The sequence below is a fragment of the Oculina patagonica genome, chromosome 4 (genome assembly GCF_052425735.1).
Source record: "Oculina patagonica isolate OP01 chromosome 4, crgOcupat, whole genome shotgun sequence".
NCBI lineage: Eukaryota > Metazoa > Cnidaria > Anthozoa > Scleractinia > Oculinidae > Oculina > Oculina patagonica.
Window position 1 is genome coordinate 14,852,460 of NC_135761.1, and position 23,314 is coordinate 14,875,773.

The window sequence follows — 23,314 nt, forward strand, 5'->3', positions numbered from 1 at the left end:
TTTTGGACACTCTGATTATTGTATTTTGAAAAGATTCCTCAACTTATGCACTTGAAGTCGTAAAATATGCAGACATGTTTTCAGACTGTTGAAAAAAGAAAAGAATAAATTGTGGTCATAATGGTTGCTCCATTGTGGTAGTAATCCGCAAGGATACTTTGGAACTATCGCACGTGTCTTTAAGTGAATTCGGTAATGCCCACGTCAGGCTCCGCTTCGATAAGCTTTTAAATTGTTTTGCAAACTAAAAAATACTAATTGAATTCTCGGGAAGAACCTGTTCTTGTCTGCCAAATTATATTCCCTGCAGTAAACTTTAGCTCTCGACGCTCATTTAACTAGCAATCGCCTGATTTACTCTGCACCGAGAGTTTCGCTTAAAACCTCAGCAGATGTACTAAATGGACGATCAGCTCTAATTTTAACTTTAAAGTGTTTTGTAAGTGTTTTTATTTAACCCCGTTGCGACACGACTGCTTCTCTCACTTAACAACATTGGAAAAATTCTCTATGACTTCACGACTTAACTCGTTGTTCTTATTTTCTAACAACTAGTCCAGCGAAGCTATCTGAGGCGTTTTAATACAAGAGAAAATTTCTTTCATGTAGAGAATTCTTTACAGCGCGAACTCATTGTCGAGATTTTGCGACTCTCCTTGATCAAAAGTCAAAGAATGCATTTCGAATGGAAAGAAAATCCCATCGTCCAACGAAGTTTTGAATATAGACTGACAGAAAGTCACTTTTTCATTTCACTTTCGTGTTTTAAGAGTGCCATAAGGCAAAAATTTAAAAACAGACTTTCCTTCGATGCATTTATACAAAAGAAATTTCGGCTGGCTTTGAAAGTCTGTCAGCTGTTTCCACTTGGCTTCACTTTCCTTGATTGTATTCACTGACCTTTCCAAGATATCGGGGGCCGGCAGTATTAATTGAAATTCGCTGGCATTGTATTCACGGCTATATTTTAGCTGAGCTTGCATCAGAAAACACACTCTGATAACTGCATGTGGTTGTTTAAGTTTTATTCTTAAAGAGACTGAAACAAACGGGCTAACACTGAGTGTCCCGGGATTGCACCAGAATGTTCCTCTGGCATAACCCAGTGGGGAAACAACGAGTGTCGCCTTTAAATTTATTACTAGTTTCACTTATTACGTAATCTATGTTTAAAAGGTTCCTAAACCAGCTTGTAGTACAAATGAGAGTAGATAACTTATTAAAGACAGCATGGACATCCAAATCGTTATACGTCAAACAAGTTGACTTCTGCCCTACCTTGGTCATACTCTCTAATCAGGCAAGTTAAACCAACAGGCCATATGCACTGCAAGCACGCAGAAATCAAGAGAATTTCCGAGATGTGAAGAATGCTTTGCAGTGTTCGAGCTCGAATACATTTCGCATGGGAAAAAAGTTCTTATTTCGTTCGAAGGGACGTTAACAGAAAAACAAGTAACAAGCAGAAAGAAGTAAAAGTTTCTCTTCAGCAGTACGTACACAAAGACATGAATATTTGCAAGGAGAAAATGAGGAACGACCCAACCCAAAAAACCTGCTAATGGATTTAGATCTCCGGAACAGAACAACAGCGAATTGAAAATAGAAAAAACAAAACTACATTCATAAGGTCTGACAGCGAAAAAAAAAAAAAAAAATGCGCTTACGGCTTACCTTCAAGTTTGCAAGATGTCGTACTGAAAGACTACTGTGCAAAATAAACAACCTGGCGCCTCAAGCAAGAATTTAAATACAGTCTTTATACAAAAGAATTATCGGCTGTTTTGAAAATCTGTCAGTTTGTTTTCAACTTGGCTACACTTTCCTTGACCTTTCAATGATTAAAATCCTTGTGTTTTTTTTCCTTAATACTAGACATTCCCTGGCAGTGATTTCGCCACTTGAGTTAGCTTAACCTGCTGTTCACAAACACACTCTGATATATGTGCTTCTTTATCTTGTTTTTAGTAGTCTGGAATCAACGGGCTAATACTGAGAGTCCCATCAGCCCAAAATGATCCTTGGGGCACCGCTCAGTGGGGGGAGCGACGAGTTCCGCCGTTTATTGCTTTACTTTGTGCAAAAGTTTTCCAAACGGCTAACTTATAAAGGCAACATGTTCATCCCAATCCTATGCCAAACAAGTAAAAACTACCAATTTTTATCACCAAACCCTATAGAATGACTTATTAAAAGCCCATTTTCTCCATGCATGTTAATTACGCCCTGAAGGAATAACAGCTTGGCACAGACAGTGGCTTAAACACTAGCTATAATGTTGAAGGTACTCAAGCCAATGGACTCATTCTATCTCAGTCGAGTGCATGAAGACATTTATGTTCGCATCAGAGGGAGCTTATATCATAAATGAAAGTACACGCAAAAATGATAAGCATCACGCCAGACCGATTTTGTTTTTTGTTCAGACCTTAAAGGGAGCGGCCGCAAGGCATGCAGGATTTACGTGTGCCTTTAAACAATGTCTAACCGCAATTGATTGTAAAATAATGTTGTTTGAGGTACCCACCTAAGAAATTTATTTTACTTAGACTTTAAAACTTCAGTTCCCATTAAATGAATTCAGTAGCAATCGCTTAGAATCAGCTGGAGTTGCATTTAATAACTCGAATGAGAATATTAACAAAGACTCAATGGTGCGAATCCAGGATATTCTGATATTCCATTGTGGTAGTCACTTCATGTAAAGAATGAAATGATAGAAAACTTGGAACCTATTGTGTAAATATTGTTGACTGATCGCGAGGGGAGATCTCAAACCCGTTTCTAGTCAAAATCAAACAGAGCAAAGGACTTTAAAACACAGCGGATGTTTAACTGCTTCTTATTGTTATTCTGGAACGCATGAATGGCTAAGATAAACAACCAAAAATAACCTTAAAGTAACCTGAATTTGAATAATAGTTTGACAATTGGAAAGTGATTTCGCTCATGGTGTCGAATTAAGATATTCAGTACACACTGTTTTAAAGCTTTTACTTACAAATGAATTTGACAACGCCTTGTGATCAAATTGCAGTTACATTTAGTTAAGGACTGAAGTGTATTTCTATGATACTCGAAAACAAACGCGCTGCGACTGTCGAAGAACATAGACATGTTTTCAGAATGTGAACAAAGAAATAAATTATGCGTGCCAAGGATTCTCCATTATGGTAGTAATTTCACATTGGACTGAATGAGATAATAGAGAACATCAATATTGAAATAAACTATCGGAAGGGGGCCGGTATGACGCAAGTTAAATTTCCCAACGTCTGCCGACTTAAAACTTATAGTAATGATGATAATGATAATCAATTTATATAGCGCATTTTTCATATATAATGTTCAAATGCGCTGTACACATACTGTAATTTACTACACAAAGGCCACACCACAACACCGGGAACTTCGTGCCCTACTCTTTGCGAATAGTGTGTGGGTTCTTTAACGTCCCCTGTTATAAGATTGAAGATACAGGAGACGGGACCTACGGTTTATCGTCCTTTTCCGAGAAGACTAGAATGTCTAACCATTTGCAGATGTAATTACAAAGGCAGCACATTCTCCTCAGTTATTTTAAGACCCTGAGTGTTGGTCCGGTCTGGGGTTAGAACCCACGACCTTCCGCACAGCAGTCCGGCGCTCTACCAACTGAGCTAACAAGGCGGCGGTTAGCCAGAAAACTGATAAAGTACTGATCAATATTCTTCCATGTTTAGTTGATCTCAAACCAGCCAATAAAAAGAAAGCCACAAGATAACTCTGCAAAAAAAGGAAGCAGCTACGCTGTAGGCTCTGATTACTATTCTAGAACGCTTGGATGGCTACCGAACTAGACAACCTCTCACTACTGCCGAAAAAAGTAATCGCAATTAAAAAATGAAGGCTTTCATGGAGTCTACTCTGAATATTTCATTCGAAAATAAACTGATTTGATAGCAGTTAATCAATTGTACTTAGTTTAAGTCGATGATTTGTTTTCATTTTTATGCTTCTCGAAAACATACGCATCGAAGTTATTGAACCTTTAAAGAAAAAGACATACATCATTCTGACATGCACATTACCCCACTTTCCTCATGATTGTTAGTTTGGGCGCCGACTGAGGGACACTTAGCACAGATATTAAATGGCTTGAACGCTGGCTTGAATATTCAAGGTCACTGCAAGGTTGACTCATTCTCAAAGTATACGCAGAGCTGGTGAGCGTCTATCAGGGAACACGCCGAGCTGAAGGATTGTTTTCGAAACAAGAAGGGAACGAATTTCAGTTCCAATTTAATGAATTTAGCAGCAATTGCTTGGGATCGAATGTAGATACATTAAATTATGGACTGATTACTCTTCTCGATACGATGGGAAAAAAGTACTTGGAAGTCCTTGAACAAAGACATGTTTTGAGACTGCTAGCAAAGAAATAAATTGTGTGCATCCAGAATTTTCCATTGCCGTAATAATTTTATATAAAGAATGAAATAATGGCAAACTTGGTAGCGTATTGTGTGAAAAGTTTATTTTTTGATCGCCAGAGGGTACAAGATAAATTAAATGTTCGGACTTCTACTTATTTCATTAAACTTATTTTATAAGTTAACCCGATTCTTTTGTGTTATGTTCATCTCAAACCCGTTTCTAGTCAGCTGAATCAAAAGAGAGGAAAACACAGCAGATGGTTAAGTTCCCTTTATTATTATTCTGCAAAGCATGGATCGCCCTCTGGGCTCAATACGATTTTCTTTTAACCAAAACAGTAACACATCAGTCGTTTAACTCCATCTTACAGTGTCTGTGTTATATTTTCTCCCAGTAAGCAAGCGCAGGTAATGCATCCTAAAATTTAAATAGTTTCTTTACCTGGGCAGGGGAGAAAAACATAAATATGAGTTTTTACAAATGTTCTAGTACAACCACCCTAAGAATAATCTCTGACCAAGTTAGTTTTAAGATGGTCCTCAAACCTTCGGCCTTTTTTATAATACGATTCTATTCACAGTGCTACCAAACCCAACATTCACACTTTAACGGAAGCCCAACAAAACACACCAAATAAAACTAAGAGAAGATAAGTTTAAAGTCTTGGGATGGGGTTTCGAAGAAAGGTCTTTCAACTTTTATTGACTATAAGCAGCTTAGCCAAGTTGAGATGTGGGTTTGTAGAACAAGTCACGCGCGAAAGTGACGTCATCTCGAGGCTGCCTTCCCCAAAAACTGTCATGTTCTCCTAAAGCTCGATTGGCACATGAATTGACCAAACCTCAAGGCACAAAATGTCAAATTTCGTATAAGCTAGCTAGGCCAGAATAAAAGACAAGCACGGGTTTCATGGTGGCCAGCTTGAGTTTTAAGTTGTGACCAGAAATCCCATAACATGTGTTCAAAATGTCAATACTTGTACCTGCTGATATGGAAGGTAAAATATCAGAGAGGGCGGGACAAGAAATATTGAAAAAAAGCTCAACCATGACCTCATGCTTCGTAGATCAAGTAAAAAGTTCTTTGTCTTGGTCCATCTATTCCTCTATTTTGTGGCTCAAATATGGCTTTCCCATAACAAATATGCGACATAGACTGGCTTAATAAAGGTAAGTCCTATTACTGGGTTAACTCAGTTGTCATCCATGATTAAACATTCATTCGGAGATGTGAGATGTTTACAAATGTTTCCCTCCTCGCTTAACACTAGTGCAGAGAGCAAACTAATTTAAAAAGAATTCACTTTTTCTTGCGTTTTGTTGATAATGAAATAACAATAATTACTGCTCAACAAAACGTAACGTTTGCTGTTAAATTGTCGTTATATGCTTTATATGGATATCGAGAATTAATTCGCCAACCTTTTAAAATTGCGTAAACGTTAACACCTTACATTATTTTAAGAATAAAATGAAAACCATAATTTAAAAAAGATTTCTGTTTAACCTTGAGATTTCTACGGTAAAACTGTGTTGGCACTAAATTCGGTTGAAAAGTTGCAATATATAGATCTCAATGGATGCCATTCATAAATGGATGCCCTTGACTGATTTTCGTCACATAGATGAATCATTTTGAAAGAAAAATATAGCACATTTTGTTTGTAATTGTTAAGTGTGCACATAAGATTAATTTCACCAATACCAGACGATCAAAGGACAGAACGTATGTCTGGCCAAAATAATTTAGTCAGTAAAGTGGGATTTACTGACGGCCTTAATTAAAATGTCGCAAACATGACATATTTCAGCAATGCTTTTGGAAAAGTGTAATTTTTAGATATATTTAGGGCGATTGACGATTCGGCATGGAGTTAAACTGGCCTGTCGCCATTTTCTTTCAGCCAGTTGCAGCTAAAATGCTATCCGACTTGAAAGTTTTGATTATTAAATACTCTTTCTTCTGTTTCTTTCAGCATTCTTTGTGTAGGTCTTGTTCGTGGTTCCAACATTGTAACAGGGGCAACGTTCCTCACTTGAGAGGTTTGTTCTTTAGATCGCTGTCGAACTTCGATGTTAAAATGTGTTATCTACACTGCATTGTGATTATGCTACATATAGCGGACGCAATCAAACCAGGTAAGAACAAATAAAGACTTAATTAAAGTGATATACGCTGTCCTAACTTTACCAATAATAATGTCCAATAGGTGTTACGACACGAAGAGACATGGAAGGGACAAAATGCTGTGACGGGATATATCGCTGGAACATATTCAACAACATTTTCTCGCGTGTGTACATGTTGCAATATTGTTCCAGCTTGATGTCACTGCGACACGTCCCTACCTACCTAAACATTGAGACGAAACATTGACATCAGCGATCTGAAAATAGCTGTTGCGTTTAAATCACTGAGCCCCAAAACGTGGCTTAGTTATAGTTATGCACATATTTATGTCAAAGCAAATTTAACTAAAAAGTGCTTAAACATGTTAGTTAGACGCGTGGGTAAGCCAACTCTTCGTGAGTTTTCCGACGCTACACGATGTGAGATAATAGAGAGCCAACAGAAAAATTTAAAGGACAAGTTCACTCTAGAATGGCCATTTATTTCCTTTTGCCAAAAAAAGGTTTATACAAAGATATGTTATTCACCAAAATTTCAGCCTCCAACGTGTGCTACAACCCTACGAAATCTTTCCCAAAACTCGACAACTGAACGCCGCCGTCTTGGAGCTGGTAATGTATGCGTGACGTCAAAGAGCTCAGCCTGAAGTTTGGCGGGAAAATTTAAATACTCGAAACTCCCTGTTTCTTCGTAGTAGCTTTTGTTTGTCAAAATGCCTGTTTTTGCAGCTCCATTTTGCTCAAACAGAGCTCCAAGAAATACAAAAAACAAGGAGTTTCGACTATTAAAATTTTCCCGCCAAACTTCAGGCTGAGCTCTTTGACGTCACGCATACATTACCAGCTCCAAGATGGCGGCGTTCAGTTGTCGAGTTTTGGGAAAGATTTCGTAGGGTTGTAGCGAACGTTGGAGGCTGAAATTTTGGCGAATAACACATCTTTGTGTAAACTTTTTATTGGCGTAAAGAAAATAAATGGCCATTTTGGAGTGAACTTCTCCTTTAACGTATGAGGTGCTAATATTATTCTTAAAGGTGTTGTTCAGCTAACACTGACTTACATTTTATTGTTCTATAAGCCTCATCCGCCAGGCTCAACGTATTATCTTCGCAAGGAGATGTTGCGAATTTTCTCAAGAACCAGTCGCCAAAAGAGAGAATGACAGTGCCGCGTATCCGTGGAAAGTCTAAAGAAGATTCAAACTCATTGAGTTTTGCCTTCACTCTTCCCGTGCAACGCAAAACACTTCCACTTAACTCCAACGGTTCAAAGAAACAACTAAGCCAACCACTGGCAACTTTAACGGGTTTTAAAAGCGTAAACAAAAATCGACAAGGAAATACTTTTAAGACAGTCCCAAATGAACAACGTTTTGGAAAGGAAAAGCGAAACAACACCATGAAGTACAATAATAGCCAAACTCTTCAAATGGTAGGAGAGCCGCTTACATTCACTTCTCAGGTGGATGAGGGCATCAAAAGCAACCATGGCGTAAACGTTTCACGAGAATCACCACATACTCGTTTTGGAAAATTTGCGGGTACCCCTAGTGGAAGACCAAAGATTGAATGGAAAGCAGGACCGCCAGCTTATCCGAAATATAAGGGAATACCCTCGAAAACGCAGTTTAATCACAAATCAGGAAATATACCTTTGGATGAAGAAATCATTGTAATGGGAGAACCTCTGATATTCACAAAAGGAGGTCAAAAAGTATCTGATACCTTAAAGCATACTGCACACGATGGAAATGTAAGTTATGGTACTCAAGCAAGCAACACATCTAAAGGAGGTCTGCAAAACAGCAGCAGTGAGGCACAATTCCATCATCCTGATGTTCCTGTTGAAGCAACGACCCAAGGAGAACGAGTACAAGGTGTTCAAGCAACAATTGCAGGCCAGTCATCAGATCATGCAGACTTTCATAACAAGACTACTACTCAAAACGATGCGGAATTGCAGTTACCACAAGGTCCACAAAATAACCTCAATAACACATATGATTATATTCCTGAGAATGCATATAATCAACAACCAAGTCAATGGCCAACACAGCAAACAAATTTAAGTCAGGCTGAAAGGCCGGAAGAAGTAAATGAAAACGGGACAGAAGGGATTTTGGAGGATGGTCTTCAGAACAATAAAAGTATTAATTCTTCTTCAGCTACCTTTGACGAAGAATCAATGAAACAAGGTGCATTCGGATCTCCGTTTCAGGTATCGGAACAGAATCAAACAGAAGTCATTTATGAGAATGGCCAGCAGCCTGGAGGAGGTCATTATTTGGAAGACTCGACAAATGTTACCAACTACCAGGGCAATGACACAAACGAACAATATGACAATCAGGGACTGGAAGACTCGACAAATGTGACCAACTACCAGGGCAATGACACAAACGAACAATATGACAATCAGGGACTGGAAGACTTGACAAATGTGACCAACTACCAGGGTAATGACACAAACGAACATTATGACAATCAGGGAAACAAGGATGAAAATGAGGATAAATTTGACGACAGCCAAGAAAATCCTTCGTATTTGCCCAATTCCCAAGATGAAAGCGCGGCGCCCGAAGAAGATCAAATGGATAATTCCCAAAGTATGAACGACGATGGAAGCAACCTAGAGCAGAATCAAGAAGTAAACGACGATGAACAACCCGCTGGCAATCAAGTTACTCCAGTTTCAAACCAGCGTTACATGCCAGTTGACGAGTTTGGATCACCCTTTTATGGCAACGAGACCGGTAACCGTTTTTTGAAATTTTTACTGGCCTTGAATACTTGGTAAAACAATGATAAGAGATTAATTTTAATTCGACTTGCTAAATATTGGATTAATTTCCTTCGCTTGCCATATCACGGCGACTTAAGTCTCTGATTCGGATTTAACCTGGCTAGACAATTGTATTTTTGTCGAAACACCCAAAGTGATGCATTCTTTTCTTGACTAAAGCATTTTTCTTAAAAAAGGGAAAGAGTGATATGTTTTTATCTCAGAGTTTGCATTTCCAGTTGAGGAGGGGGGCTTTGCACCCATTTGTGTCTGCAAATTGACCAATTAAATTCTTCCTGCCAAATTATTGTCATAACTTCAAAGTAAAAACTTTAGATTCCAGTACAAGAACATGATTCACTTGCTACTTAGCTAGCTGGTTAAGGCAATTACTCGAACTTCTTCGTGATTTTAAAACTATTTCATTAACTTCAGTCTACACCTGACAAGTAAATGCCTTAGTTTTATGGTATGTTATATTACGATGCTCAAATGCTCTCAAACCAATTCAAAATCCAACACTTATTATAAATCATTATTGCTTTGAAAAACAGATGACTATTTTCAACGAGAAGCTCTCGCAGCACATAATAAATACCGCGCTATTCACAGGGCTCCCCCTCTGGTACTAAGCCAACAGCTGTCCAGAGAGGCTCAACATTTTGCCAATCAGCTAGCTAAACTGGGCGTGGCACGTCACGAAGTCAATGCAAACCTCAGGAGGGAGGAGGAAGGCGACAATGTAGCTAGAGGATGTAGTGAGTGGGGAGGTCTTACCGCCAGTGGAGCAGTGCATAGATGGTGAGTGGTTAGTTTATCATGATTTTATGTCATTAAGGTGTATTATCTATTGCTACGAAGTAATCAGATTCAACTTTAACTGATCAAATAGCTAAGAACATCAAAACTACACTCAAAGACAAAATTGTTGGGACACTAGCAGCCTTGCCCACTTAAAACATGAAGATATTTAGTTTCTTCCCTTCTACCCCTTTACAATGGTGTCTATCATAAAAAAGCAATGCCTCCTATTGCTTCGTACATTCAATATTTGTTTGGGGACCTCTAGTTCATATCATTCTTAACGAATTGTTGTAAAAAAGGCGTGCCAAGGGATTATAGCTGGGATTCCAGTACCTAAATGTTACGTTATGTTTTGTTCCATTGTCATTGTGCCTGGTCAGGGGTTTATTGAAGAGATGGAGCTTTTTTGGCTCAAAAATCCTGAATTAGTGATTTATCCCCTTAGAGTAGATATTTACTGCCAAGCATTACTCTTAATCCACCTCTCCCACCCCCACCCCCCATTCAGTCCCACTAAAGGTCAAAGTGTGGGCCAGCATACACGCCCACTCAAGCAATTTGTGGACGTAGTATGTCTTAAAAGAGTAAGCGTCTTACAAATGCTTATTTGTTGATTACCCTGTGAACGTTATGATCCTTGATGAGTTTTGACAAATTAGCCCGTTGGGTGTCCCTGTTTGTTTACTCAGGCGGTTAATCAAACGAATTGCAGGTATACACAAGTCTGTTACATGGACTGGAGCAAGCAGACCATTCAACGAAACACAAAGAACTTCATGCAGTTGATATGGAAAGGAACCAGCCATATGGGAATTGGAAGAGCTTTTGGTATGCGGAAAGGTCTCCCGTGTACATTCATAGTAGCACGTTACAGGCCTGGAGTTATCAATTCATATGGCCTTGAAAGCAACATCGACAGAGGATTATTTCTGCCTTCATATTGTAATGCTGAGAAAGATGAAGGCTTAATGTCCACAGGATTTCCCAGCAGCTTCTTTCTGGACAGCATTACCGAGCAACGTGATAAATCGCCTGGCCGTAATCATCAACCATCGAGCAGTCTTCAAAATACTGCAGGACCTTCAAATGGAATACCTTACTTGCGACTGAGGACCTGGGAAAAAAATATCGATGCTCAAGATGTGCGTGACCTTTTAAAGGAGCAAGCTAATTCAAAGACCGCTTACAGCTTTTTGCCTCGCATTAATTTGGCAGAGAACAAGCTTGACGAAGGAAAAAATCAGGATGAAGTCTCGATGGTTGTAGATGATGATGACTGGAAGAGGAGTTATAAGCCACCCAGACAAAAAAGTGAAACTCAGCCAGACAAGCACAACAAGCCAAAATGAAAGATACCTTCGCGCACTTACGTCATAATATCGAGATGGGCAAAAATGTATAAAAAGAATGCAATAAGACAGACGTAGAAATACTGATTCCCTCGTCGCAAATTTGATGTTTTCGCACACGTATTTTACTGTACTGAGGTTTGCATGGCTCGAATATTAGTCTGTAAGCGAGTGTCCTTTTGCGTCTCAAAAGAAAGGCGTGGCACTCGACGCGGAAAAATGCATGACTGACGATGTGTAGTATAGTGTCTCGAAATACGCAAATGACAGTAGAGCTGCGTCATCAAGATGGATTGTTAACGTAGAATCGCAGACTATAACCTCTCAGCTTAAAAAAAGGGAAATGCACCCGATGAAAAACATTTGCAGGGTATTTTTTCAACTTTTAATTTTAGGCTCTGAAATCTGATTCATATTTACGAACCTTGAGAAATCGGAAGATTACCCTTACTACTACATTAAGCGAGCTGTACATTATGTATATTATGTCTCAAAAATGGGACCTCGGAGTCAGGCATGTAAACCAGCAGCAGCAGCAGACTAAATACATCAAAGGTATTAGATAACCTAGCGTCAGACAAATTGATAAAAGGAAAAGACTGATCACCAATGAGCAGGAACATTTTCTGGGGGGAGGGGGGGGGGGGGGAATCCAACTGATAACATCATCCATTTCGCCAGTGTATCCCAGGGTTATTGCGCAACAATAAAAGGACAGCATCTAAACAAGCGGAAAGATATTGCTAAGAAGTACATTTCAGTCCCGTCTCATCAAAATTCCGATATTTATGGCTACTCTATAAAAAAAAATTACTGGAAAATATAAATAGAGAATGAAACTCATTACGCCACGTGTAGTCATTTCTTTCTCTTTTGATTGTCGAGCGTATTTTCCCTCATCAATTTATCCTCTTTGGATAGTGTTCTTTCTGTTTTGTTTTGTTTTGTTTTTGTCTTGTTCTTTTTTCCCTTGTCGCTTCTCGCCCGCTCGCTTTTCTTACTCGCTATTGTAGCGCCTAGCGAAATTTAGACGTTACGATAGTGCAGTGGCCGCCACGGTTGATAAGTATAGATAATTTTGGTAAAAATAGGGTCCTAAATGATTTGACAGATGATAGGGGGTCTAAGTCAGAGTTGACGTGTGAGACGTGCAAGGGTCTGGCGCCGGTGCTAAAATAAAAAATTTAACGATACGAATAAAGCCTGTTACAAAGACCCTCTTCGGGAGTATTGGTAAGAGGGACAGAAGAACAAAGATCATTGAACAGAAGTTAAAATAAATAACGTTTATCACAAGAGACAATTAGTAGATTTTAGTCCAATCAATAACTTACGGTGAAATAAAGCAGAAATAATTAATGCTACTTGCAAATAAACTCCGACGCATTCTGGGAAGTCTTGGGAGTCTTCTCTAACGCACAAGGATCTAGGGAAATATAAACAAGGTAAGACAAAAAACGTTATATTTACTAACCTTTTCTTTTCTTAAATGTTACTAAGGATGAAATATTTGTCACTTACCTTAAGTGAATGATCAGTAAACGTTATTTAGCGGATCCTAAATGTCAACCCGTGCTTGTGCGACACCTTGGTTGTAAGTCATACAGTCGAACGCGACTAGCCAGGTCAAGAGCTTTTGCACAAACAGTTTGACCAAACCACATGGTAAACATAAACAGATGGCGGAAAGAAAATTTGTAAAATACGATGGCCTTAATTCGTAAATATTTTCATTGTCGGAGACTCAACAAGCGTACTCAAATGCTTGACTCTGGCGTTTAACCTTTCGGGTAAACTTGTCGACAACACTTTCGAAAAGAAGAAGGAGTTGATTGTCCGAAAGTCGAGTGATGAAATATTCCGAATCCTGTTTCTGTGAAATGCATTTATGGTTTAAAGTGATTTCCGCGCCGGAGGCATTCAAAATCTCATTTTAATGCATTTATGGCGATATCTTAGACAATGAGTAGTTAGTACCAACAGCACCTAAACGCTTGAAGGCTGAATTAGGAAGTTGCAGTGGCATTCATTTGAGGGGTTTCGAAACACGATTAAGAAACGGTTCTTGTAAGTTCAAAGCCACTTTTCTTTATGAAAGTTTAGAAGCATCCATTTTAACTTCACGTGTTAATTTACAGCTGGTCCTACGCAACAGCTTGAGATCGATTCTGCTTGTTGTCACATTTACGAAACTGGTGTCCGAGCAGGTTATAGTGTTTGGATGTTTTCCTGTCCTTTTATCTCTAGAGGTGATGTTACACAATGTCGAATTCTCGATATTGAGCGAAAGTCAACGCTAAAGCATTATCTGCACCAACTTTGTTGTGGCGTCAAAATTTGTTTAAACTACTTCGCGCACCATCCTTGTCGTTGGTGTCTCGTCCAAAATTAACTGTTAGCTACACCCATGGAAATGATCTGACGCGGCTCTTTTAAAAACACAGTGAATGTTAGAGTGAAGCCTAGAGGCTAGCTCTATCTTGCAAAAAAAGAAAAAAGATAATAAAAAATCTTCATTGAATATCTTGCACCAGTGGATTAAGTAATGCGGCAATAGAAATGGTAAACAAAACTGTTTCTTATAATATCGTTTCTTATAACAAATGCTGTCGTTAATCCGCTATCGCAATTTAAAGAGCATGGAATTTATATTCACGAATAGATTTTATAATATATATACTAATTAATATTATATTCATGATATTGTTAAGAATACCGGTCTCTAAGAATCAGACAATTTCTCGATTTTGCGACAAGAGGATGGAACTTCGATTTCTTTCATACTTTTATGTTAGATAGGCTAGGGTATAACTTAAATCACTGTATAGTTCTTTCGATTGAATATCCTTTTATTTTAAAGAAAAATGCAAATAACAAAAATCCGTTAAAATCGTCATTTGAGGCGCTAAATTATTCATGATTTTTGCACGAGTTTGAGAGCCTCGCGTGCAAAAACAAATCACTCTACCGTCTTTTAAACACTCAAACCATAGTTAGCAATCTCTAAACATCTACTGAAATGATTTTGGGAAATATTGCGTTGTTCTTTGTAGACAAAATAATTTTATTTCGAAGGCATACAATTCACTGCCGTAAAAGTACTTGGTAAATAAAATTAATTTTCACCATGTGCGAAACCTTCAAATCGTTTAAGCTTCTGGTGGTTGAATGTTAGAAGAATGGTGTATAAATCCCTGTAAAAATTTCTCCGGGCAAATGATTAAAAGCGACGTGAGATCTTTTCGAATTCGGTTAAATATGCAAATATTTGACCTTCCGCGGTCAACTTTGAAGTTACGGGTCAGAAATAATTTTTGTTCCGTGTTCCAAGTCCTAACCCATTTAAGACCAAATTAAGCATATGAAAAAAATATGTAATTTTCTAACCTTTATCTGCTGTAAAAGGTAGGTTCGAAGGCCATTTTAGCATGATTACGGCTCTTATCATTCGTCGCATCTGAGCTTCGTTTTCCTTCCGCGGTCAACTTTGAAGTTACGGGTCAGGCATGAATGACATGAATATTTCAACCCGTGCACAAGTCTTAACCCATTGTGGGTCAAAATAATCACACACAAAAACATTATGAAATATTCTAACCTTAATCTGCTGTAAAAAGCAGGTTCGAAGGCCTTTTAAGCACGATTCCGGCTCTAAGCATCCGTAGTAATTTGAGCTTCGTTTGTGCAAGTATGTCATATTTAGTGGTCGAAATCCAATCTGTGATCAACTTTCGGCGCTTCTCGTCACCACTGCATCTTCTTCGACGGCATACGCCGATTGTTAGTATTGCCTCGTTAATAGTACACAAAAAAATAACATCTGATCGCTAAACGGCATGATGTCGGCGCTTACAGTAGCTTACAGTAGCTTACAGTCCCATCTTGCAATGGGCCGTCTGTTCGTCACGCAATACTGTGTCATGGACATTTTTTTAGGGGGTGGTAGGTGGGTGTGGGAAAGGTTGAATATGCGGAAATGCTTGATTTAATACTTTATGACAAGTACGTACTCGAGCCAGCAACAACAACAACAACAACAACAAGTACAGTGATATCTTTAGGCAGACAAGATAAAGCACACGTACTGTCAGTTGACAAGCGTTTGGTACAGTGTAATGCAACTGTTCGCGAATTCTGTTGCTCGCGCGGGGTTGGTTGTAATACCGGGGGTGGAAGGAGGATATAAATCTTTACTAAACAAGTAGAGTTTTTAAGTAGTTATTCCCTTTTTTACTGTAGAACCGAAAACGAAGAGAAAAACTCGCGTCTATGTTTTTTGGGGGGTGAGGGGGTGGGGGCCGGGGGGTTCTTGGTTGGTTGGTTAGCAAAGTTTTATTTTTTTTCACAAAGATACCTAACCAAATATCGCATGTCCTGTATAAATGGTTAATGATAGAAGTAACGATAAGTTTTGATTTTTTTTTCGTAATCGAGTGGCAACTTAATAAAAACATTGCATCGCAATTTTTTTTCGCCCTACGGTAAATCTGGGTGACCTGTGGCTTCGGGTGGTCATTCGTCAACCTGTAACAAAGTACTTTCTTGGGGTGCCGTTTTAAACATGCTGTCGAATTCATGATGTCTAAATTCAACAATAACTAATTTGAAGTTTAAACGAAATTAAAACATGTTAAAAAAAAAACTCAGTGCTAAAACTCTTTGCTAAAAAGCCGGATAAGCAAATTGCTATGGCAATTCGGCGTGTGAAAAAATCGCCAAATTTAATTTAGTGGCTTCCTAAGTAAACAAAACCTTGGTCGTGCTAGTTATTGGCACCGTCTGTTTGCTTAAAGGCAGCGCGTGAACATTTTTTTCAAAGTTCAGTTTATTTCACTGGAAATGGAAGGTTGTTGTTCTTTTAAGGCCCTTGTTCGTGGAGCTCTTGACAACCTCGTTATACAGTTTTAATATAGTAAAGAAGTAAATGGTTTGAACCCGGTATCAGGTCGTAAAGTGTGATCGTCCGGTTGAGAGTTGCTCTGAAAACTCTAACCTGCGATCAGGCTTTCTCCGCCGCGAGAAAAATAACTTCTGGATAGGGAATATTTTTTGAGGTTCTCGGTCCATAAGTAGGGTATCATTTTGGCAATGTGTTCCGGGTGTGATCCTTAGATAGGGTACCTAAATTCTATCAGCTAAAATAAACGCCCAGCTAAACGAAAAAAGGTATCTTAAAACTGAACTTTTTGTTCAAGTATTAGTAAAGAGATTTTATAAAGATTTGTGTTTTGCCGTGTGCGGTTAGCCGTTATTTGTGTCGGCAAGGAACGCTTTTCCTCCCCTTGAATAGATTGTTATTTTTCGGTTTTGGGCCTTAACGAAGTTTTCAAGAGCTGCCTTGAAAACACCAAACAAATAGCTAGCTTCTGAAGTTTGGTTTTTCACGGAAAGAGTCATGTTAGAGTTAACTAAATTAATACTGGGACTTGTGACTGCTGATGTCCTTCTCACACGACAGTAGAATCAAAACCGCAAACTCCACGAACAAGGGCCTTAAAAGAACAACAACCTTCCATTTCCAGTGAAATAAACTGAACTTTGAAAAAAATGTTCACGCGCTGCCTTTAAGCAAACAGACGGTGCCAATAACTAGCACGACCAAGGTTTTGTTTACTTAGGAAGCCACTAAATTAAATTTGGCGATTTTTTCACACGCCGAATTGCCATAGCAATTTGCTTATCCGGCTTTTTAGCAAAGAGTTTTAGCACTGAGTTTTTTTTTTAACATGTTTTAATTTCGTTTAAACTTCAAATTAGTTATTGTTGAATTTAGACATCATGAATTCGACAGCATGTTCAAAACGGCACCCCAAGAAAGTACTTTGTTACAGGTTGACGAATGACCACCCGAAGCCACAGGTCACCCAGATTTACCGTAGGGCGAAAAAAAATTGCGATGCAATGTTTTTATTAAGTTGCCACTCGATTACGAAAAAAAAATCAAAACTTATCGTTACTTCTATCATTAACCATTTATACAGGACATGCGATATTTGGTTAGGTATCTTTGTGAAAAAAAATAAAACTTTACTAACCAACCAACCAAGAACCCCCCGGCCCCCACCCCCTCACCCCCCAAAAAACATAGACGCGAGTTTTTCTCTTCGTTTTCGGTTCTACAGTAAAAAAGGGAATAACTACTTAAAAACTCTACTTGTTTAGTAAAGATTTATATCCTCCTTCCACCCCCGGTATTACAACCAACCCCGCGCGAGCAACAGAATTCGCGAACAGTTGCATTACACTGTACCAAACGCTTGTCAACTGACAGTACGTGTGCTTTATCTTGTCTGCCTAAAGATATCACTGTACTTGTTGTTGTTGTTGTTGTTGTTGCTGGCTCGAGTACGTACTTGTCATAAAGTATTAAATCAAGCATTTCCGCATATTCAACCTTTCCCACACCCACCTACCACCCCCTAAAAAAATGTCCATGACACAGTATTGCGTGACGAACAGACGGCCCATTGCAAGATGGGACTGTAAGCTACTGTAAGCTACTGTAAGCGCCGACATCATGCCGTTTAGCGATCAGATGTTATTTTTTTGTGTACTATTAACGAGGCAATACTAACAATCGGCGTATGCCGTCGAAGAAGATGCAGTGGTGACGAGAAGCGCCGAAAGTTGATCACAGATTGGATTTCGACCACTAAATATGACATACTTGCACAAACGAAGCTCAAATTACTACGGATGCTTAGAGCCGGAATCGTGCTTAAAAGGCCTTCGAACCTGCTTTTTACAGCAGACTAAGGTTAGAATATTTCATAATGTTTTTGTGTGTGATTATTTTGACCCACAATGGGTTAAGACTTGTGCACGGGTTGAAATATTCATGTCATTCATGCCTGACCCGTAACTTCAAAGTTGACCGCGGAAGGAAAACGAAGCTCAGATGCGACGAATGATAAGAGCCGTAATCATGCTAAAATGGCCTTCGAACCTACCTTTTACAGCAGATAAAGGTTAGAAAATTACATATTTTTTTCATATGCTTAATTTGGTCTTAAATGGGTTAGGACTTGGAACACGGAACAAAAATTATTTCTGACCCGTAACTTCAAAGTTGACCGCGGAAGGTCAAATATTTGCATATTTAACCGAATTCGAAAAGATCTCACGTTGCTTTTAATCATTTGCCCGGAGAAATTTTTACAGGGATTTATACACCATTCTTCTAACATTCAACCACCAGAAGCTTAAACGATTTGAAGGTTTCGCACATGGTGAAAATTAATTTTATTTACCAAGTACTTTTACGGCAGTGAATTGTATGCCTTCGAAATAAAATTATTTTGTCTACAAAGAACAACGCAATATTTCCCAAAATCATTTCAGTAGATGTTTAGAGATTGCTAACTATGGTTTGAGTGTTTAAAAGACGGTAGAGTGATTTGTTTTTGCACGCGAGGCTCTCAAACTCGTGCAAAAATCATGAATAATTTAGCGCCTCAAATGACGATTTTAACGGATTTTTGTTATTTGCATTTTTCTTTAAAATAAAAGGATATTCAATCGAAAGAACTATACAGTGATTTAAGTTATACCCTAGCCTATCTAACATAAAAGTATGAAAGAAATCGAAGTTCCATCCTCTTGCCACGAAATGTTGGATTCTAAGCGACCGGCATTCTTAAGATTTTTATACATAATTTGCAAACGTTTAGATTGGAGGACCAAGAGGTTATCAGTGAATTTTGCACTGTCAAGTGTCACCCTTATAAAATAAATTTTCTTCTTCTTCTTCTTCTTCTTCGAATTTTTCTTCTTCTTCTTCTTCGAATTTTTCTTCTTCTTCTTCTTCTTCTTCTTCTTCTTCTTCTTCTTCTTCTTCTTCTTCTTCTTCTTCTTCTTCTTCTTCTTCTTCGTCCTCTTCTTCTTCGAATTCTTCTTCTTCTTCTTGATTTTCTTCTATATTTATCACAATTTGCTTTACGAAAAGGTTGCGCAAATGCAAAATTTTTATGATTCCAGATTTTTTTTTAATCTTTCCTTTGTGTTTCTTTCGTTTTCGGGTAACCATGTTGACAAAAATAATTTTGCGTCATTCCTTTCAAGGAAAACGTCATAGCAATGCTCCTGACGCTGTGCTCGATTTTGTTGGCTACCAAATCAGCTGTGGCAGGTAATTATAAGTACAGTTCTATGAAATACAGCCACATTATGCGCATTTCAGAACATTTTCCGCTCCTTTATTACCCTGAAAATGTAGAATATGATATAAAGAGAAAAGTTTATTCCTTATATTATGAACAAATTAGAGAGTCACGTTTAAAAAATATATTCCGTAAGTTAGTTCCGAATTGAGTAGATTGAAAAAAGGCTATATTCACAAACACGATGGCGTGGGACTACACCAGTAACCAAACGAAATTTGATCTGCATGGCATGTAGTAAATATGCCAGCCAAAACATTTATTCAACTGAAGAAAAATGATTTTAAGTACCTCCTACGAACAATTACATATTACCTTTTATTTTATTTTTACATATAGTAAACAGCGCTTTAGAATATTTATAGTTTAAGCGCTATATAAATGTATAAATTATTATTATTACCTTGGTAGTTTGCAATGATATATGATGGTACTTCAGGGAAGGCAAGGTGTCCTAATTTAAAAGCGTGTCCGGAATAGTACAAGTATTGTGTTCTTTGGCACTGAGACACTACTCTTACCGAGTGTCTCTCTATACCCAGAGGTATATGTAAATCGGTACCTGCAGTGGAATAGCATGCTCAAGAGACAGAAATACATTAAGTGCCGGTTTTTGGGTCGTCCAAGCTGCTGGATTGGAACACTTACTCTAAGATAATACTTCTCAATCTCTTGTACATCTGCAGCATCATTGGGTTTTAGTAATATGCATATCGAAGGAGCTGGAATAATTAGTGCTGACAGCACATCTCTGGACATACACCTTGAAATAACAAAGATAAATGAATCCCAACCATCCGTAGCACCGAGTGTGCCACCAGTAACTCCGCCAGCTGAGGTTCAGTCTTCTTTACAAGTTACCACACCACATGATGCATGGTACCAACAAGATAATCCTTCATTTGGGGTCGAAACAGGTAAATGCATTTATCACTGAATGGGCTGCATAAGCTGTTGCAATTAGCTTTAGACTTAAAGGGCGGTTCGGGCAGGGGAAATGTTTAGTTTCAGTTCGATAATAAGGAGAAAACCAGCAAACAGTTTCATTTGAACTACTTAGGGGTTGGGGGAAAAGACGCCTGTTCCAGGCTTACAGAATGTGAAGAATATAAGAAAGGGCAAAATAGAAGCGAACTGCCGCCTTTCCAGCTCCTCTTCGTCTTTCTCTCCCATGAGGGGAAGCTTAGAGGCTGCCGGGTTTTAAGACAAATCCATGACTCGATCTTTGATTCCCGTTCTTGTCAGAGAAATGAAACTCTAAGGCTGTGTTTCGAACTCTGATACGCATTTTTTAGAAAAATATGTCTATGAGCATCTTTGATGTTCATCCCATAGAAAACAAACGGATTCTACTCATTTGGCCCGATGATCAAAATCCTTCAAGGTTATTATAACTAAAAATTGTTATAAAAATAGGTTTAGATTATAACTTTAGATTGTAACTTTTAAAAGGACAGTATCTGTAAAGTAATGTGATGTGGTAACAATTTCTTCGTTTGGTAATTAAATATTCTGTTGTCCACATTATATGCAGCTGAAGAATTCCTCAAGTCAGCACTGGACTCTCATAACAAATTTCGTGCAATACACAACTCGCCACCACTAAAACTCGACATTAAGATGTCCAAGGAAGCTGAAGATTTTGCAAAGAAACTTTTGGAGAGGGGTACTAACAACCAACCTATGGTACATGAAGATCAGCTTGTTCTGCAGAAAGAAAATGAAGGTGAAAACTTGGCCGCAGGAGGAGGCAATTTGGGAGGGCTAACGGCACATGGTGCAGTGAAAAACTGGTGAGACACGTAACTAGTCAACCAAATTTCTATAAATTACTTGCTTGAAATTTAAAGTGATCATGAAGTAAAAAACAGTTTCTGAGACTAGTACCTCATCAGACCTGCGCTTAATTAACTCGGTAAAGTAGCTAGCAGTATTTTTACCTTAACTGCGTTTCTCAAACAATCCACCGTTGACAATTTAAATTTCAGCTGGATAAAGAGGTGCAGAGGAGCAAAGGATGTTACAAATTAAAACAGTATCTTGGACACAATAACTGCTTGATCCAAAATCCAACGGACTGACCAAAAGCAATAAGCCGCTTACGAAATGGGGTTTTGGAACAAAAGCGTGCAGCCATAGTCTTTTACGCTGATTTCCGGTTCAACGTTGCTTATAATTCACACCTTGTGGTGTTTTTGATATTTTTTACCCATTTTAAACCTGGTTCGACGTTAACATTCAATTTAAACAATGATTTTTTACTTTTTTGTGCTTTATTTCGACTTCAATCGCTCTATCTGTAAACAAAAGTTGAATCTTTGAAACGCTTTGAAACAAAAGAGAAAAATAGTTGGTTTTTATTTCTTTAAAAGGTATAACGAGGTGTGCACTTATAACTGGGGCAAAGGAGGTTATGAAGCACAAGCTGCTCATTTCATGCAAGTCATCTGGAAAGGTACCACACAACTTGGGATCGGCAAAGCGGAAGGCAAGAAAAATGGCCGTCGGTACACTTACATTGTGGCGCGTTACAGACCAGCAATTACCTACGATACTTTGAAAAATGTGTTTAAGGGCAAGTTTACTCCGTCGTACTGTAGAAGTAAACCCACATCTTCGTTGTCAGACGCCAATCAAAACAGGGTTAGCTCAACAGTAAGGGCAAACCTAGCAGGCAACTTGCCAAAACAACCCGGAGTCTTACCCAAAGGACAGGCGAAACTTCGACCACTGCTGGGAAGTGCAAGACAACCCATTGGTGGGCGCAATTTGAAGAACACGAGAAATCCTGCGAGCTACATTAAGTTCAATGATGCCAAATATGGAAAAGACAACTTAAAGAAAACAAATAGATATCCTTATGGACAAGGTTATCAAAACAATAAACTAAGCTATTACGCTGGAAACGCATGGGGAGCTAACACCGACGCCAGGCTGCCGATGACATCATCTGAGTATTACCCGAAGCAGGCTGAAGTTTTAGAAGAGTTCGTCGAGGGAGACGACCCCGCTGAAAAAACAGAATATGAACAAATTGCAAGTGACAAATATAATAATGATGATGGATATGGAGCGAAAGGAGGCTTTACTCAAACCCTTATACCGATTATGAACAGCGAGGACGCAGTAATCGATGATGATTCTTCCGAAGACGAACTAGCAACTAAAAATCATGTCCCAAAGCATTCAAACTAAGATTTTTTACTAAAAAAACTGCGAAAAGTTTAGTATATAGGGACAAAGGGAAGAGGCGAGAAAAACGCAAACGACTGAATTTTACTATAAATGCAAACGGCTTTCAAAAAGTGATCATTTATTTAATGAAGTAATAAAAATAAATTAAAAGGTAATATTGTTAAAGTTTTTCAGTCTCATCATTACCCATTTCATTACCCATTTCGTTTTACCTGGTGTTATAGCCTCGACAAAATTACTAGAATCTGATTGGACGAGAGCAGTACAATTAAACCCAAATCCTACTATCCACAAGTACCTAAGGTACCGCTTTCTGGCGAAGCCTTCGCACAGAGCCCACCATAAGGAGTACTCCCCGAGGAGAGGGGTGGGGGGGGGGGGTGGCAAATGCAACAAGTGAGTGTTTCATTAAAAAAAAAAAAACAGTGTAACAGTGATATGTGATCGTGTCGATGCTTGACTGTCAATGTCAAAAAAGTAG

The 23,314-nt window shown here is 38.6% G+C and overlaps 2 protein-coding genes across 3 annotated transcripts; both read left to right on the top strand.

Moving 5' to 3' along the window:
• Positions 1-5,343: 5,343 nt before the first annotated feature.
• LOC144649614 (uncharacterized) lies at positions 5,344-12,045 on the top strand. Its single transcript, XM_078509141.1, has 5 exons — positions 5,344-5,585; positions 6,392-6,554; positions 7,624-9,297; positions 9,881-10,127; positions 10,843-12,045. The coding sequence occupies exons 2-5, from the start codon at positions 6,497-6,499 to the stop codon at positions 11,477-11,479; spliced, it is 2,616 nt and encodes an 871-aa protein (XP_078365267.1). The 5' UTR covers positions 5,344-5,585; positions 6,392-6,496; the 3' UTR covers positions 11,480-12,045.
• Positions 12,046-12,327: 282 nt separating this feature from the next.
• On the top strand, positions 12,328-22,965 carry LOC144649628 (uncharacterized). Of its 2 annotated transcripts, XM_078509159.1 has the most exons (5): positions 12,328-12,924; positions 19,541-19,607; positions 20,325-20,555; positions 21,173-21,431; positions 22,011-22,965. In XM_078509159.1, exons 2-5 carry the CDS (start codon positions 19,556-19,558, stop codon positions 22,831-22,833), a joined length of 1,365 nt encoding a protein of 454 aa, XP_078365285.1. In that variant the 5' UTR covers positions 12,328-12,924; positions 19,541-19,555; the 3' UTR covers positions 22,834-22,965. The 2 variants fall into 2 exon arrangements, with proteins under 2 accessions (XP_078365285.1, XP_078365286.1); XM_078509160.1 differs by lacking the exon at positions 12,328-12,924 and having other exon boundaries at positions 19,466-19,607.
• The last annotated feature ends 349 nt before the right edge of the window (positions 22,966-23,314 follow it).

Excerpts from the sequence above, each read along its gene's own strand:
- LOC144649614 (XM_078509141.1), top strand. The coding sequence starts at position 6,497 with ATGTGTTATCTACACTGCATTGTGATTATGCTACATATAGCGGACGCA. Across the intron at positions 6,555-7,623 it reads AGCGGACGCAATCAAACCAG|CCTCATCCGCCAGGCTCAAC; the intron begins GTAAGAACAAAT and ends TTGTTCTATAAG. Across the intron at positions 9,298-9,880 it reads CTTTTATGGCAACGAGACCG|ATGACTATTTTCAACGAGAA; the intron begins GTAACCGTTTTT and ends TTTGAAAAACAG.
- LOC144649628 (XM_078509159.1), top strand. The coding sequence starts at position 19,556 with ATGCTCCTGACGCTGTGCTCGATTTTGTTGGCTACCAAATCAGCTGTG. Across the intron at positions 20,556-21,172 it reads TTCATTTGGGGTCGAAACAG|CTGAAGAATTCCTCAAGTCA; the intron begins GTAAATGCATTT and ends CATTATATGCAG. Across the intron at positions 21,432-22,010 it reads CATGGTGCAGTGAAAAACTG|GTATAACGAGGTGTGCACTT; the intron begins GTGAGACACGTA and ends TTTCTTTAAAAG.